At 38.9% G+C, this 18631-nt stretch overlaps 1 protein-coding gene across 1 annotated transcript in view; it reads right to left on the bottom strand.

Moving 5' to 3' along the window:
* HDAC9 (histone deacetylase 9) overlaps positions 1–18631 on the bottom strand; it is a 642497-nt gene that overhangs the window by 577328 nt on the left and 46538 nt on the right. Inside the window, exon 2 of the mRNA XM_067562102.1 lies at positions 14742–14890. Coding sequence (XP_067418203.1) covers positions 14742–14886 — 145 coding nt within the window. The 5' untranslated portion in view covers positions 14887–14890. The remainder of the gene's footprint in view (positions 1–14741; positions 14891–18631) is intronic.

Here is an 18631-nt window from a genome sequence, read left to right on the forward strand (position 1 = left end):
ATTGGAGGATCTGGCCCAAGGTATGTAATGAACACAGGGAAAGGTTTTACAATCATTAGGCCCTCTGTAAATTCACAGTGTGCATGGAAATCATGAAAATATTCCCAAAATCGTAATTTTTTGTAATAGTCAGTCAAAGTAAAATGGGTATAAAATTTTAAAAATCGCCTCAGCAAACTGTTCAGCTCAGCTGTTACATGCCTGTGGATACTATTCTTCAGCATGCACAGCTTAGAATGCTAGGCACATGCGGAAGAACACAGCGCGGTGAACATGTGCAGCAAACAGTGCTGTGTAGTGATCGCTAAATGAAATCTAGGCGAGAAACAGTCACACTGCAATCCAGAAAATGAATGTCTCTGAAAAAGCTAAAGAAGTATCTGCAGCAGATTGCATAAAGCATAAAGCACTATCCACAGTTGTACACAGTGATGGAGGTAAGCTCTTTCTGTACATCCTGCAATGTTACTGTTGATCACTACTGAAAAGAATCTGTTGTCAGACATCTGGATTCAGGCAAAGAGAAAGGCGGAAATACAAAGCAGCATGTCAACTGCTTTATCTGCAAAGAAACAAAAAAAACGGTGACTCCCCTGTTTCAAAATTCCACTGAAACCCGTGAAGCCTGCAACTCCCTAAATTTTGACCTAATAGAGGCACTTGTTTGCACAAATCTCTCTCTTGAAAAACTAGACAACCAAAAGCTAAGGAAATTCTTCAGATGAAATGTAGCAAGTGGTGGAGCGATTCCTTCCTCAGCACAACTGAGACATGAATATTTACATAAACTTGCCAAGTGTGACAAGCACAAGATTATGGAATTGGTGAAGCAGTCTAATTGCTTGCCCATGGTCACTGATGAATCGATTGATGCCCAAGATATTAATATGTGTTACATATTTTATCTGTTTTGCAAGGCCTAAATGGCGAAGAGGTATGACTCAAAACTGAAAGCTATCCTCGCTGATGTAATTAACAGCCTGTAGGTAAATTGTAACACAATTGCACAAACTACTGTAAAGTGCTTGAATAATTTTGGGGTGGATATTGATTATAAATCAGTGCATTTATCTCTAAGGGCTTGTCTATACTAGAAAATGAGATCAACCCAGCTACATTGCTCTGGTTTCTGAAAAATCCACACCCTTGAGCCACATAGTTAAGCCAAACCATGTCCCCATGTAGGCAACACTAAGAATTCTTCTGTCAACCTAACTACCACCTCTCAGGGAAGTGGATTACTTATGTCAATGGAAGAACCTCTCCCACAGGTGTAGATAGTGTCTATGCTGAAGTGTTTCAACAGCACAGCAATAGCTGTGCTGCTGTAGCATTTCAAGTGTACAATCCCTTAGGCCTAGTCAACACTACAGGGTTAGGTCAATGCAAGGCAGCTTACGTCGACCTAGCTGTGGAAGTGTCTTCACTTAAATTTGGCTCCCACCAACATAAGTGCCTCTCTGCTCCAATTTAATACCACTGCCTTCCCAAGCAGCATAGTCAATGTAATTAGATTGATGTAGTGCCAATGTAGACACTGCATTACTTACATCAACTGTTAACTGGCCTCCAAGAGCTGCCTCACAATGCTCCACACTGACCCATTTGTTGCGAACTCCGCTGTCCAGGGGTCAGGTAGACAGGAAGCCACCCCTCCCCTTTAAAGCGTTGCAAAATTTTGAAATTCCTTTTCCTGGTTGCCCAGCTTGGCAAGCACACCTAGCAACTCTCCACGGTTGTGCACAACTGCCCAGCTGAGCACGCCAGCCACATGCTTTAGATGCACTCCTGTCTGGAATAGATAGATACTGGATCTCCTGGGCCTGTGGGGAGAAGAGACTGTGCAGGCACAGCTCCAATCCAGACATAGAAACATGGACACTACAAACAGATTGCTCAGGGGATGCAAGAGAAGGGTTACAAACAGAGACTAGCAGCAGTGGCACGTGAAAGCCAAGGAGCTGTCGCAGGCAGACCAGAAGGCCAGGGAGCAATCCCCAAAGTAGCAGAACACGTATTTTCATTTGCTCATTTTTACTTGTTCTAAATGAGGTACTGGAAGAATCAAGAAAGGTAGAGTTGCTATCTGCTTTTCATTCTGTTCTAGAGTTAGTCAGTGGTGGCTATGTGGAGCAGTTTATGTGCATGGTGATGTCCCATGAATCCTCCTCTGGTGCTAAAATAAAGATATGAGTGCCATCTATTGCCCCACCACAGTTAGGAGCCCATTGCTGCAAAACCATCCACTATCTCCCGCACACTGCCCAGAGTCACAGTCCTTCACAACAGGAGGCAATTAACAGCCCTGCACACTTGCACATTGCGGTGGATTTCCTAATTCCAAAATGATTCCTGACTGACCGGTGGCAATCTGGCGTAGTAAGTTTACACAATGTGATCACCACTCACTTCTCAACTGTCAGGGCTGCTATCATTTTGGTGTCTCTGCCCTGGACGGTTTGGAAGAGTTTGACACACAGATCAAGGAAAATGGCCTTGCATATCTAAAAGCTCTGCAGCCAATGTTCATCATACCAACCCTGCATGGTAATGTGATCCCACCAGTCAGTGCTTGTTTCTCGGGCTGAAAACCAGTGCTCTGCCATATCCAGTTCCATGAACGCCACCAACAACCTTGACTTGTTTCTTTTTATGTCCCACAGCAATCTAGCCTCCAAGGAATTATCGTGCAGAAGCATGCATTTTAAAACTGAAAAGTGAGCGTGGAAATCAGTGGTCAGGAATCTATAACACGCACAAAAATAACTGCACAATAAGGGCAAGAAGCAAGAGAATCTTACAGTTTGATAAGTCGTTTTCTATGGAAAGTTGTATGAATTGTTTCCATGTGGAAAGGGAAATGTAAATGAATTAAAGGATCAATTAAGTGACTATTGATAATATATGCGTGCATGTATCAGGCAACCAGGTTTCCAGTCATCTGTATAAAATACTTCTATGAGATTTGAAGAGAAAAAGCAGCTGAACAGATATAAAAACCTCCAACATCTTGAACCAAATCTTTAATCATGCTCAGTTGTTATTCACTCCCACAATGGCTGACTCCAACAATGTAAAAGCTTCAGGATTCGATCCATTGTGAGAGAAAAAGAGAGAAAGATATACTCTATATGCAGCAACTTCTTTCAACCTCACCAAGGGACAAGTCAGATTGTACAGTCAGACTAAGGCTATTTTGGATCTCTGAAAGGAGATTTGAAAGGTCAAAACACTTGAGCTGTGCTTTGCATTTAAAGTTAAAAAAATGTATCCTATTTCAATCTGCAGGAGCTTCCTGAACTTATTTTCCTTATTTTAAATATACAGTGCAGCTGCAACAGCAAACTAGACATGAATTCTGTTAAGCCATAATAAGCGTCTATTAATTATGATAGTTACTGGGCCAAATTCAGCCCTGGTGTAAGTCACTGCAACTCTATTGAGCTCACTGGTCTTATAGTAGGACTAAATTTGGGTCAGGTTTTATCCAAAGATATTTTTGTGTTCCACCTTAAAATGAAAAATCATGGCAAACTAGGAACGCATTTGATTCCTTCATCAAATGCAGTTACACCCCAGTTCAGAACAGTGTTCAAGCACATGTTTCAGTTCTATTGACTGCAATAGAATTTAAGCACATATGTAATTGTGCTGTATCTATTCTGTGTATAACAGAAGACTTCATTCTCCAGGTCCATTCATCATGCATCTTCCATGAGCACTAAACTCTCTCAAATATTTTCCAAAGTGACTGAAGATGATTAAATGGGAGAATAACTGATTAAAAAGTGAACATATGCAGTCTGGCCATCAAGCTTCTTCTGGCTTCATCTCTCCATGGTGTCTGCTGCTAGATCTGATAGTCTCAACTGGCTGGGGTTACCCACCTCTAGTACTGGGATGTTAACATCGATCAATAGAGGAAGGAATTTGGATTAAGGGAAGTTTTCTACAAATTTAGGGACCCTGAAAAGAAAAATAAAGAAAAGCAGAACAAGAAAACAGCCAAGGACAGGAAGAGTCAGCAACTGAAAAACATGAGGAGGAGATATGGCAAGCTATTCCACAACAGGAACATTAAGAAGAATCAAGACTGCAACGAGAGCAAAAGGGCAAGGTGACATAGAGAAGCTGCAGAAGTAGGAAGAGGAAGAATTCAGAGGCCTTGTGTCCGTTTTCATAGTCTAAGGGGGAAAAAAGTCAAATTCTATGAACTGAACAACAAGAAGCTTTTGCAATGTATACAAACCTTTGAAAGGTTAGCACTGATACAAAGAACAGGGAGGAAGTGTGGACAAAGCACTGAAGAAGAGAAAAGGCAAGAAGAAATCCTAACCAGCCAACATGAACTACTACATGTTGCTCTCAATGTTGTTCCTCCAAGGGGCGTCACTGTAAACACCCTTTTTGTGGGTCCTTCCATATCAAATCTGGAATGCAACACACAAAAAATAAACAAATAAAAATCACAGAAACATGGACTTGAATCAGGGAGAAACCATGTGTTTCAACTGTTTGTACTTCGAGTCATGGGAAATTTTATTTGATGGAGAATTTACTTTCACGTTTAAATAGGTACTCTGATATCTCAAAGTTAGAGAATGAGAAAGTGAAAAGAAGTGAGATTAGGGGAGGAGACTGAGAAAAGAACAGTCACAAAGAAAATGAAACTAGGAATCATGAACTGAAAAGGACCTCAGAAGTCTAGTTGAGATATATGTAAAAAACCAAGACGATCATATAAACAAGATGATGTGCAAGCATTATCTGAAGGAAAAAGAACCCCCACCACCTGCATTTTAAATGTATTCTAATTTGGCCTACTAAAAGCTAGCATTACAGTCAAAGAGTAATGTGATCAGTAAGTATGGCTTGAGTGAGAAGTATAATTGCCAATTCCTAGAATGGGGGGGACGGGTGGTGGAAATAATTTATTTTATTTGATGTATGCAATCCAATCAAGCCACACCACAGTGTTCTTTTCAAAGATGTTCGAGGCACGAAGGCCTCCAGGAAGTTGAGTCCTTTTGCAGTCCTCAACAACATGTGCATGGTTTGTGGCTACCCACACTGACATAGTGGACTGTCTCAAACGCCACCAAAATTCCACTGCAGCACAAATTCCATGTCCCATATGAAACTGATTCAGAAGGCTCCATTGCCTTCGTGGTAAATCAAACCCAGGTTGATGTTGCATGGGGTCTGAGACAAGATAATTATTTGTCAGTTTCTCTGCAGACCATGAATCTCGTCACACATCCTCTACTGTAAATCCCTCTTCTGGTAAATTTATCCACAACGGGCGCCATGAGGGTGGATGACCATGTGGTGGATTAAACAAGTCTTTAATTAACAGTAGATGTTTATTTTAATTTATTTGTCTCTTTATATTGTACTCTTTGCTGAACTGACAGGCATCACGATAAAAGCCACCTGTGGACTGTTCCCTGTTGTTGTGGCTTTCATAGCCAAAAAGCAACTAACAAGCCAACTAAATAGGGAATAGACTAGTTTTGCTTTAATTTAGCAAAAATAAAATGAAGAACAGAAAAAACACACGAGCATTATTAAGGCCACTGTCTTTCCTCCATCTCTTTGTCTCACTAAAACACAGCATGGGAGCAAGCTGAACAGTACACAGATAGGGCAACCGTTTGCTTATTCACACAGACTCCTGCCTAGGGGAACAATCACCACTTCCAGACTGATGAAATGAGGATGCAGAAAATGCAGCAGATAAGGTCAATAAAGCCTACTTGTAATAAAAACATAGAACAGAGACTGGGACTGCCACACTAACTGTGGGATGGACTGTGCGTGGAAGGGAGGCAAGCCTGCACAGAGTCAGAGACAAATGTAATTGATTTTGAACACAGGACATAAAAACAGAGCTGATTCCTATAAGAAGAAGCCATCCAAATTGTTCAAGAGGCCTCTCTTCCCATATTTTAAATTTCCTTCCCTCCCCCCACCATGATATGAATAGGCAGCTTTGAAATATAACTGGCATTACCTATTAATCACACACGGTGGCAATGACAATTACCTTTCTTTTAACTCTGGATAGACCACCATCTCTGTATAAAGGGAGGGTGCTCAGTTCTAATTAACTTCAGAACACTATGTTTGGAATATCAAGACTGCACATTTGAGGGGGGAAAGAGGTTTTAAAAAAAAAGTCACACAGAGTCAGGAAATGAAGATTCCAACTGAAATATTAACTTAGTCACACTGTAAATCCTGTTTGTTTCATGGGTTATAACACAGAGAGACAAGGTGGGTGAGGTAGTATCTTTTATTGGACCAACTTCTGTTGTCTATCTCACCAATAGAAGTTAGTCCAATAAAAGATATTACCTCACCTACCTTGTCTCTCTAATATGCTGGGACTGACATGGCTACAACAACCCTGGGTCATAACACAATAATATATTAAAGCTCTATGTTTAAACAGAAAAATAGGAATACAGAATACTATATATTGTAAACATGTTATCATTGCTACTCAAACCTTAACTTTTGCATTTCCTGAAAAGAATTTTAACTGCATAGTCTGACAGTTGCAAAATGTAGGTTTTTTACATTTAATTACCTTTCACTAATGAAAAAGATAGGAAATGCTTTATAGGTTTAACATGCTTATTCTTTATTGTTACTCTGGGTCTCAGCCTGAAGTGTGCACTCAAGTCAATGTCATGGCTGAGTACTGGCTTCAGCTTCTTCTCTCTTGGAAGGATGCATGGAATGAGGGCCAGACTCTGCCAGGAGCACAAAGCTGTGGCAGTCAGCGTCTAGCCCAGCAAAAATAACCCACCTCTGTCTGCCTTACCTAAGACCCTGTACCACTGCTGCATGTGTTCAGAGGCCCATAGAGTGATGCAGAGGTGAGAAAAACAGGCCTTAAAGCTTCATAACAGCATAAATGAGAGCTTTATTCATCAGTAAGATATTTAGGCACATGCCTAACTTTAAGCACACGGCCCCATTGACACATGCACTTAAGTTAGGCACATGCTTATGTACCTTGCTGAATCAGGACCCTACATAAAGGTAGCAGAGTAAATCTGTAGTTAAAGTCAATTATTATGGTCCATGCAGCTACCTACCCATTTGGTGTAATTTTTAAATGCACTAAGTTGTTTTCACATGCAAAGATCAAGCAACTATGTAGCTGTGCTCGGGCAGCGGCCAGAGGTCCACACTAAAGTGTAATAGTTTCAGGCTACTAAACCTTTTAACTATTTAAATATTTTAAAATGTCTAATCACTCTTCTTGTGTTTGTTTCCTTGCAAAAGGAAGTAGGTGGATTTTTTTCTTTCATTATTGATGCTATAGTTTGTTTTTTTAAATTAACGTGAACTGTTAATAAAAGTTGTACTGAGTTAAAAATCCCAACTGATAGTTCTCAAGCAACATCTCCTCCTAAATTGAGGCCAGCCAAGTAATACTGCTTTTAGGCGGATAGGAGGAAGAGCACAAATGGGGAAGAGGTACTCAAAACCAATATGCTATACAGCAGCCTAGCACTCTAACCTTTTTTAAAAAGTTTCTCTGCTGTGCATATAAATGAACTCTACACACGTTTTGAACATCTTCTTTTCAGCCTACTTTTCAGCATATGCCCACAGTCTTTTCAAAAAGTGGCATGGTTCCATGGGGTTTAGAAAAACTCTCAATAATCATCCCTTTGATGCATTGATCAGCAGCTTTCATAGGTGCTACAGTGAAAAAACAACTGCCCAGTAAATTCACTGTGAAATTGGATAAATAGCATAGTTCAATATCAAGCTGACTACTATCTAGAAAACACCTTGCCCACTTTTCAGAAGTTGGTCATTTCTAGAAGATCAAGGCCCGTGGACAGTTCAGAACTCCACTCATTTTCCGGTCTTCAACATCTAATGACATTAGTCATGCACCTCTCCCCAATCACAAATGACTCCATACTATCTCCTTCTTCTCCTGGCCTCTATATAGCTCCCCAACTTTTAGTTTCCTAATAAAACTGATGTTTTCATCACATCCCCTTTATTCTGAAAAATTTTCATTCACAGATGGAAATTAGGACCACTATTTCTAATAACATAAAATTTTCAAATAATACATTATGTTCATGTAAATACTTTGAGAGTGAAATACTGGTTCAAAAAATGGGGGGACAACAACAAAATCTACTGGTTTGGTGGGGTTTTTTCCCCAGGGAAAAAACCACCATTTTTACAGAACCCTGCTTTTTGCAGGCATATTGGAAGTACATTCATTTTTGCAGGCGTGCACGTTTTGCTTTCCCTTGAAAATTTGAACAACTGTGTTTAACATAAAATAACTTTTTTATTGTCACCCAATTTTATTAAAATGTTCTCTTGGGATTCAGAAAAATAGCATGTTGGCAAGAAAGAGATGTATCAGGAACTGAACTGGTATTCATCTGATGTAAACAAAGCTCCAGCCACAAAACCATGGATTATTTAAAAAAGAGAGAGCTCTCGGCTGATGACTATGTATTATAAAAGTAAACAAACACCTCTAAAAGCATCTCTTGCCATATAAATCATCCATGTATATTAATCCACCACTGAGCTTTTGCTTATTTAATCACTATTAGCAGGCAAACAAAGGAGGAAAAGTTTTCCACAAACAATACCAGGTTAACCACCCTCTTTTAAGAGCAAATATTTTCTTTTTTTGTCCAATACTTTTATGTACATGGATTGGTTAAGAACATGTAACAGCAACAGGATGTAAACACTTCCTTAATGATCTTACACTTTATAACAAGCAAAGCAAACAATCAAACTCAGGCATTTTACCCCCTATTGGGATTCAGCATTTACTTTATAGCTACAAGAATTAGCCACTCATTTAGCCAGAGCCTGATCCCCAAAGGTTCAAAGAGTTGCGTTCAACTTACTGGGTTACACTGTTGTTGTAAGTAGATGTTGCTACACAGGAGGCCTATTTATTGCATCATGCAGTGTGAGGAAATATTTATTATGTGCATTAGTGCTGGAAACAAAACCTACCCAAAAGAGGTTCCTTGGATATCATTTAGATAAAACATGTACAGCTTTTCCTTGGTCCACATCTGTTCTTTCAATGGTTTTTTTTTGGACAATGAGTTTACAAACCCAGCATAAAGGGAAGCTTGTTAAAATACAGCTCTTCTAAAGAAAGAAACTATTTCCTCTGCTTATTGCTCCAGCACTCAAAGTTTTTAGCAATACCAACGCCCAAAACACTTCCACAGCTCATGTTCTGAAAATATAAAACAAGTTTAGCAGAACATTTTACACTTTAAACAAAAATCTAAAATGATGTAAGAAGATGATTAATAAATGGGTATCCCACTTACAAAATGGATCAGCATGAAACATTTAAGTGGCACTTACATAACAGTACCACTTAAATGTATGACGACACCACAGCAGCAAAGTGGTATTTCACTTACAGTGGTCCCCTTCTGTGTAAATAGCATGTGTGTTATTTTTATCTAAATAAATGAGCTCATTGTCTCCAAGATAAAATGTAAAATCAAAAGGGTTATCATCAACTTTTCTCGAAGTATACTGTAGTAGTCTACAGCAGTGGCCCAAAACACTACCAGTTCCAACAACATTCCTGCAGTTCTTTCTGAGCATGCATATAGGGTATAGGGGATGAATGAGGGAGCATGTGAAAAATGGAAAAGTAGCAGTATTTTTAATACTGTTGGACTTAATCAGTCATTACAATCGTTCCCCGTTCAAAAGTGATTTCATCTTCCTTAACTTCTGTCTCTATATGAGGAGAGTCTTTCCTGTGTCAGATGAGGGCCCCTGGAAACATCAATTCCATCAGTAGTGGTAGGGCAGTGGGGCAAGCTATCCGCAAGCCCACCATGGCCTGATTCAACATGCCTTCTGTGAGCCTCGCTCAGGCAGGCAGCTCTGGAACTCCAGAAAGAACTTAAAAGCTGCTTCCTCAAGCTTAAAAGCTGCTTAAAAGCTGCCAAGGGAGGGAGGTTGGTATTACCACCACAGCTGGCCCTCCCCAGGGATGGATTCCTCTGCCAGTGTGTCAGCGGGATAGAGCTATAAGGGAAGCAGTACAGTCTATAACCAACAACAAAAAAATGCTCCTTCCATTCTAATAGCAATATTGCCCATCACAAGCCATTCAAAACTCATGAATCAGCCCCCTCACCCCATAATGAAATTGATTTAATCTTATTTGCCTTCTGGTTTTGAGCCTTTCGGGTTGGTGTTTTCAAGATTTTCTGTACAATCATGAAGCTTCCTTACTTCCCTTTTTTTTTTTTTTTTTTTTTTTAAAGATGAAAGCGGAGATTCCTTCATATTCACATGCTTCCAGGAACTGGGACTTTATAAAAAGCACCAAAATTTGCAAGGATTGATTACAATAAATTACTGTGCAAGCACGAAAAAGCTGTATGCTTATTAACATAGTAGAGTTCCAGTTTTTCAGTCCTACATGAATATAATGTACAAATTCACCAGTTCAGCATCATATACAGATGACATAACTGTACACTGTGGATGGGCAGAGGACCGGCACAAGGTCCTCTACCACTTGAACCTCACACCTGGGGGAGATAAGTTGGAGTGGCTGCACAGGAGCGCCTATACTCCATGAAAACAGTATCTGCCAAAAGCCTGGATAGAGACAAATCATGAGAGGGCCAGGGGATAAATGGTCAAAGGAGCCACTTAAGCATATCCAGAGGACTGAAAACCCTGGATAACTCATACAGTGGGGTCAACGTTGTTATTCCAGCCCACTGGCTGGAACAGCAAGTTGGGAATGGGAAAAGGTAGCAGTCGGGGGAAAATGAGGATTTTCAAATCAGAATTAGCACTGTCATGGGGGTAGATTTAACTTTCCCGACCTCTCTGCATTCCTAACAGCGTCAGATTACCAGGGCTTTACTTTGGAAGAGTGGATTTTAATCTTCAGGAATCACAGAATAAAATGACCAGATCACAAAATCTATTTGTAGTATTGTAATTCATGTTCTCATTCTCTTATGTTATAATTCCTTTTTTCCCCATAATTCCACTTACATATATGTTTCTAAAAGCACATTTTCTTTTTCTATGAGCTTTCTCAGATTTTTGCTGCTGCCCTACACCCCAGTGGTGCTGGGGCAGCTAAAGATTTTGAATTGCTTTTCACCTGCAGACAGATCACTCTACACAGTCACACTTTGTTTAAAAGAAAATGTAAGCCAAGTGGTACTTAATACTCCTAATGCATCTTATTTCATTACTAAAAGTTTGAAGCAACATGGCCAGAGGTGCAATTACTGAATGTTATAAAGTTAATCACTTCCACCATCAGTTGGAGTTCTGCGTCCCGTGAAGATGAGAAAAGTTATTTTAAATTAAAACCCAGAATTAATTTTTAAAACCACCCACTGTAGCTTTGTTAGGCTAGATCTATACTTACAGTGGCATGTAGAAGACAGGCAGTACATACATAGTTACATGCCACAGTGGAAGGCTGGCTGTGTCCATACTTATCACTGAGTCATGTAGCCACATGCAGCAGCAAAAGGCTCTGGAATCAGATAGGCAGCAGGGCTCCAGAGCCACTGCCAGATCATTTCCCCACTGCTTCTCCCATACCAAAGCCTTTCCCCGCAGAGGGGAAAGGCTCCAGCAGTGTGGAGGCACCAGGACATGACTGCTAAAAATAGTAGTGTAGATGGAGAAGGCACTGCTTGGGCATGTAGGGGATCATGTGATATACAAACCCTAGGGGTTCAGGTATGTAGGGCACTCTACTCAACTAAGCTGTGTCTCACCATCTACACTGCTATTTATACCCATGCTAGCTGAGCATGCACTCTCTGTACTCTAAATGCCACCATAAGTATAGACGTACCTGTAAATAGTAAAAAGCAGCATGGCCACAAATAGGGCCCTATTGAAAGCTGGGATCATATCAGTAGTTTATTTTAAGAGCTGCTTTTTTTTATTATGTTTTCATTTCTAAAATTTTAAAAGACCTAGTCCCCTGAAACACTAATCAGGTATTTTATACTTTTGTATTTCACAGTCATTACCGTATTATCTGTAATCGCTGCTTGTTACACGGTCCAGAACTCTCAATGTTACCTTGTGCTCCCCCCGCCCCCATCCACCTGTCTTTTGTATCCACTTGTCTTATCTTAAAACTTAGCCTGTAAGCTCTTTTGGGCAGGAACCATCTTTCTTTTATATATTTGTATAGTGCCTTGTACAGTGGGGCCCTGACCTCCAGGAGTTACGCCAATAAAAATACAAAATATTTGACCTGAAGAAATCAGTACACCTGTATTGTCTAGATCTGGAATCTGATCACATATTTACAGTACAGGAAGAATGATACCTGCATAGCAACTATGGCCCAGTTTCCAGAACTGCATGGACGCATGTTGGGCCACTTTGTGCCTGGCCCTCCATGGGGGTGGTAGAAAGGGTGAAAGCAGCCTCTCTCTACCACTTTTAGTTTTTTCCCCCCTTCATCTTTTTATTGTGTAGCCCCTCAGGAGATGGAAGGAAGCTAACGAACTCGGGGTTATAATCATTGTTAGTTATATAACTTTTCCATAGTTTTTTTTTTTTTTTTTCTTTTTTCCTCTTTCCAGTTGAATGCCATTAACTATGGGCAGTAGAGCATTGGTAGTATCAATAAGTCATCCACAACTTTTTAAAACAAGACCGAGCCTTTGGGGTAACCTTTAGTGCTTGTAGTGAGATCTGTGCGGTTATAAATTTAACAGTGATTCCATTTTACAGATAAAAATAGTTTTTGTGACAAAAACTATTTTGACTGAATGACCTTCACCACAGACTGATTACAAATGGTTAGAGAGACTAGATTACTATACTGTCACTTCAAATTCAATTTTTTATAAAACACTACACAGAATGGTAAGGTTTCTGTATCTTATGAGTGGGCACAAACACCAACCACCATCAAACAAGGACTATTTTCTTTTAATAAATCAGAGTTCCAGTTATAGTCTACGAGGCACAGTCATAAATACATGACTCTAAATGTTAATGGTAGTCAGTTAAGACCCACTGGGAGTTGAGGATGCAGTGCACCTAGCAGGAATGGACCCTACATACAGAACTCGTATCATTACTACCCTGTTCAACACACTGAATATTTCTCCTTTATGGAATTTGGAATAACAACAGAAATTTGAACGGACACCCACAGTCCTCTTTCTTCTGGTAAGGAGGGTCAATCTGACACCTTTCATGAGGAGCCAAATCATTCCCAACTGCAGCAGAGCTACACCAGGAATGCATTCTACTCGAGATCAGCAATGTAAATTAGTAAAGCACCCTGTAAAGTGGAGGGCTGTGACATGTACAGTGTATTAGAAAAGCACAGTGATACTTTATTTCATATTTGTTGCCAACGGGACATATACAAAACCAAGAGACCACAGAGCCAATAGCAGAATACAACTCCTTCAAAAAAGCAGAAAGGAAAGTCAATAACAGCCTTAATGATAGTACCCTTCAGATCATCAAGTCCTCCTCTGCAAAACTGATTGTACTCAAACCCAGAACATGGGCTTGATTTTTAAAGTCAGGCTTCCATTATTGGAGACATATTTTGTATCGACAATAAATTATGTCCACCATTTCTGACTGGGGCTCATTCACGCTTTTTCCTGACAACTCACTACAGATGCAAAATTGTGTTTGCAAAAATGGAGGCTAAGTTTGCAATTAAAGCCGCTTTTTGCTGCACTAATGTGAATTCCTCATTTCCAACACAATGTATCTGACATTTCTTCAAAAAAGAAAAATCTTAACTGAAAAACACTCCTAAATTGAGGTGCATGATATCCCACCAAACCCCCCCCCCCACCCAAAAAAAAAAACCAGTTAAGATCTCTGCTAATTATTATGTCTTTCTTGATGTTTTATACTAGTATTTTCACAAAACCAGAGCAGACAGAAATAAATCACCTGTACAGGGTTATGTTCCCAAAAGCACAACAAATAGATGTTTAAAGTGGGGGTGCACTGGAGTATGGGCCATATGGGACATTGTGCAGATTTGACTTAGGGATTCTCATTCCTCAAAGCAGGGGAGAGTAGGCGTGTTCTATATGGAACTTTTCTTTCTCTAGAATGATGGATGTAGGCTGTACTGCTCATAATTCATCTCCTACCAACTGAACCAGAACCAGCTCATTCTACTGACATCAGATAAAGCAGATACTAAGATTGATATTAACTAAGCATGTGTCTACAAAGAGAAAAAGGGTAGCAGAGGATGACCACATAGGCAAGTATCCGTAGGGATAAGAAGAATAAGGGACAGAACAATGCAGCCTACATTCAGATTCTTTAAATACTGCCATTGCGTAAAGGTGCACAATAATTTAATGCATGAGTATACAAATATTAGGAAAGAATAAAAAATAAGGTAAAGATGTTTATTCATGTTTAATTATGATTATTTAGCTCCTAAACAAATCTCATGGAAGACATTACACAAGAATTACAGAATCATTCAGTTTGTAATCCAACTGAGATAAAATATCCAGACAATATAATTTCTAAATGTATACTCCTGTATTTCATTTTATATGACAGTCGAATCTTATTAGATGAAACTGGCAAAAAGGGCAATTGCCACCTCTATTTCAGCTTCGAACACAGACACATATTGAAGAGTTCTGCAAATTATAATGTATGCTAATATTCTGTGACACATGAAAAAAACTAACCTGGCTGTGTTGTGGAGCTCATTGTTGTGACGAAACAATAAATTGTTGACAGGTTGAGACCAGATCTCAGCAGCAGTAGACAAGATTGGAATGTTCTGGCCAAGAAGAGGTGAATCTGAAGATGCAATCTAAAGATGAAAAACATGGATCTTATATTAATAATATAACCTGCTCTTATAAACAAGATTTCTTCTGTCATTATGTTCTGTAGTTTCAAGTAACTACGGCCCCAAAAACCAAACCATTAGAACTAAACATCCTCAAACTTTAGTGAAATTCAAATCCAGATCTAAACTTGCAGCTTTGGCCCATCTCTAGTTTCAAAAGTAGATTGGAAAAGAAGGTCAAAAGGGATGACTTCTCTTACCATGAGGTTGGAGGATTAACTGTGGAAATTGAAAGGCCTGAGGATAAAGTAGCTGGATTACCATCTTTTGGTTACACAATGGTTAGTTATTCACAAACCATATCCCAATTGCAGACTTTTGGTTTCTGAATGTGTAGCAAAAATTCACATTGGGAACTCTTTCCAGAAAATTTACTGTTTCAATTACTAATATTTACATGGTTTGGAAATAGACAAGTTGTTGACATCTGTAGTATCACTGAGTCGGTCTCCCACTACTAACTAATTGACATGTATGACACTGACAGGGGAATGCTGTTAATAGGGTGGGCTGTTTGAGAGTAGGTCAAGAAAGTTCTGCTGTTATTGAATTCTTTTATACCTCTCTGGAATATTAAAGAAGAGGCAATGCTTTTGTAATACTTTATCTACTGAAAACTGCAGATATATTACACTTTCAGAGGTATATTTTAATTCAAGTATGATATAAACAGCATAATGCACAACCTTCTCTTATCTCCAACTGCAGTGCACTGTACCTGCGATTACCTCATTCAATCACTTCTCTAGATGTGTCTGGATATTCAAAGATATTTTAATGCTGTATCCGTTAGCAGCTTTTGTCAATGTGTTTTCTTCAACACAAAGTGGTTTTAAGTAGAGCTGAATTGCATTTCAGCTAGTAAACCAGAATGGCAAAATTTAGTAATTTTGGATCATCAACATTAGCTAATGGGAGGGTCACTTGTTTAGATGAAGAACCTGTATTAGTGTCACCACCAAAGATACATAATTCAAATAGATCTGATACTCAGTCCCTAAAATTAGTCTGAGCTGTGCATTTTTTTTTTTTTTTTATTTACAAGGCTACAGTAAGTGCTAATCTGGGGAAATAATGGACCTCATCTGCATCACTCTAATATCTAGAATTGAAGATTTCACACAAAACAAAAAGGCGGTATCTTGGATTAGAGCAAGATTATTATTCCACTTCTCAAGTTTACAAGGTGTGCTAGTGACTCCATAACAAAGAAAGAAAAATATAATCCCTGCCTCAGAAAAAAATTTAAGTACCAAATCCTGCACATTCAAATATGAACAATTAATGATGCAAATATCACTAGTGACTTCAATACAATTGTTCAGATAGTTAAAGTCACATGTATAGATGTCTACAACATAGGCCCTAAATTTCACACAAAGGAGGAGGAGACAGAGCAAGAAAGAATGAGCCTTACAGAAATTATGGTTACATAATGATTCGTTTTAAATACATGCATATCTTGGTGGTTTAGATAAAGTTTCTCTCTCTAGGGTGGGTTCACTGAAATAATGACCATAATGATTTAAAACAGAAGATATTAAATGACTCTCTTACTGTGAGCATTATCAAAGGAGTGAGTTTTCAAGAAGGGATTTTTAATCGTGCTTCTAAATGAAATAAAACATTTTAAGGGTTTCAATTTGCTCCAAATGTTACAAGAGCATTATTTCAGCCACCATCTCTAGGACTAGTATCATGTTAAGTTTCATAAGATGTGCTGGCCTGACCCTGCTTAATACTTGGGAGAAGGTTGCCAGAAGTCATGTTTGTAATTCAGTAAGTAATATAATTCCCTCTTGTCTGTAAGGAATGTCCTCTGAACTACTGAAAGAAAAATGCCATCCAAAGAGGAAAAAAAAGTATACGAGAGATACATCCATTCTTTTGGTTGTCAGCTGGGAGAAAAATGTCCATCAATTCAAAATGATGGATAGAACCAGTCTTTCAATTGCATCTAATATTTGAGGCAAAACCAAACGAGTTTAACAATTTTTGGGAAAAACATCAAACTATTTTTTGTATTTGAGAGATTTTTACCATTATTGGCAATTCTTCTATTGAGTCCTAGACTCAGTATGTGTACTTTGTGACTCCCAATTGTTTAAGTGTTAAGTTAACATTCAGTACGCCATCCATAAAAATTAACAGTTAAAGCTACTGGATTCTATTTCCCTGATGCTCATTATTAAACTGCTTCTTTGTAGGTCCTTGATATGAAATGGAAAACCCTTGAATTCCAAGATACTGCTAAATAGAATCAGCCCTGAATATTTATTGGAAGATAGTTGTACACAAATTATTTTCAGTAGATCTAAGTATTTTGCTGGGATCCTTATAAAATACCTACCTTTCTTTCGTAAAATATATTACCAGTGGAGAGGAATTTATAAAATGACAACTGGCATACTGCCTAACGAGACAGTGTATTTCCATTTGTTTCTTTCAAATACAGAGCTTTTATTACTAATATTTGGTTTGAAGAGTTGTAAAAAAAATGAACTTGTAAAAAGATTCATGTTTTCAGAGCTCCCATTTAGTCCCATGAAAAATCCCATCCCATCACATACAGAAGTACAGATGCAATCCAATCACTCTCATTCAAATACACCTACACTTTAAAAGCTCATTCATTTTGCTTAGTGTGATGGAATGTTCAGAGAAATATTGGAGGGGATGTCATATTATGAGCTACAGTATAAAGTACATCCCCAGATGCATTTTAGTGTTGCAGTTGAATTGAAGGGAATCAGAACAGTGCTAGCATTAGGTCAAAATGTTAGGTGGACACTATAATCCTCCTTGAAGGATAATTCTATCTCCCCCACTTCTCCCCCCTCCCCTCCCGCAATATAGGTGCAAAGCTCCTAACCACAGCAGAACTATTCTGCCACCATACCAACGAGCCCCCATACCAACGAGCTGCACTTCACATGCCCCAGGATGGTGAGTGGTTGTGGAAGGGAAGGGCAATGGAAGTGCAGTAGATTCGCCAGACATTCCCTTCATAGAGGATGTGGCAGGTGCTGCAAGGGTTAATGCAGCCTTGACTAGCCTCAGAGGTGATAGATTTCTTTTCTCTATGGTCACCATAAAGCTTAGAGCTTCTTGTGACTATAATTAGGTATAACATTTTTAGACAGAAATGAGAATTTCAAATGAATGTTGTTACTTGAAAACTGTCATCTTCTTTCACCCCAAATTCCCCAGACCACTCACTCACTCCCATTCTTTATGTTGTGCCTATATTGCAATATTTGAGAGAATAGGGTTTCTAAAATAGGATGCACTAACTACAAATTAACAGAATTTACATAAAACAGAAGTATCTATTTCCATTCCCTCCCACCCCCAGCAGATGAATTTTTTTGAGTGTGCTTTTAATATGCACCCAATAGCATATATTTTTAAATACTTTCTTAAGGAGGAAACCAGATCCTCTTCCAGAAGGACATTACACCTTTCTCTAAAATACCTCCCTTTGAAAAGTGTGTGGGGAAATTATGCATAGATTTTGCAAATAAAATATAGCATACTGTACTCCCAGAAATTATAAACAAGTTGGCATCTCCAGCAATACATTAAGTCATCAGAATATCTCTGCCAGCTATTTTGTTTTACAACAGTAGCATCTGTTTATCACTTGCTGTGAAGGTTTTCTTTTATCTTGACCTAAAATGTGCTGGCCCTTTGGCCTCAAGTAGCACAGAAAAAACACTTCCT

This window comes from Emydura macquarii, unplaced genomic scaffold (genome assembly GCF_026122565.2).
Source record: "Emydura macquarii macquarii isolate MOO-44397 ecotype Brisbane River unplaced genomic scaffold, CSIRO-AGI_Emac_v2 contig_2422, whole genome shotgun sequence".
NCBI classification, from domain to species: domain Eukaryota; kingdom Metazoa; phylum Chordata; order Testudines; family Chelidae; genus Emydura; species Emydura macquarii.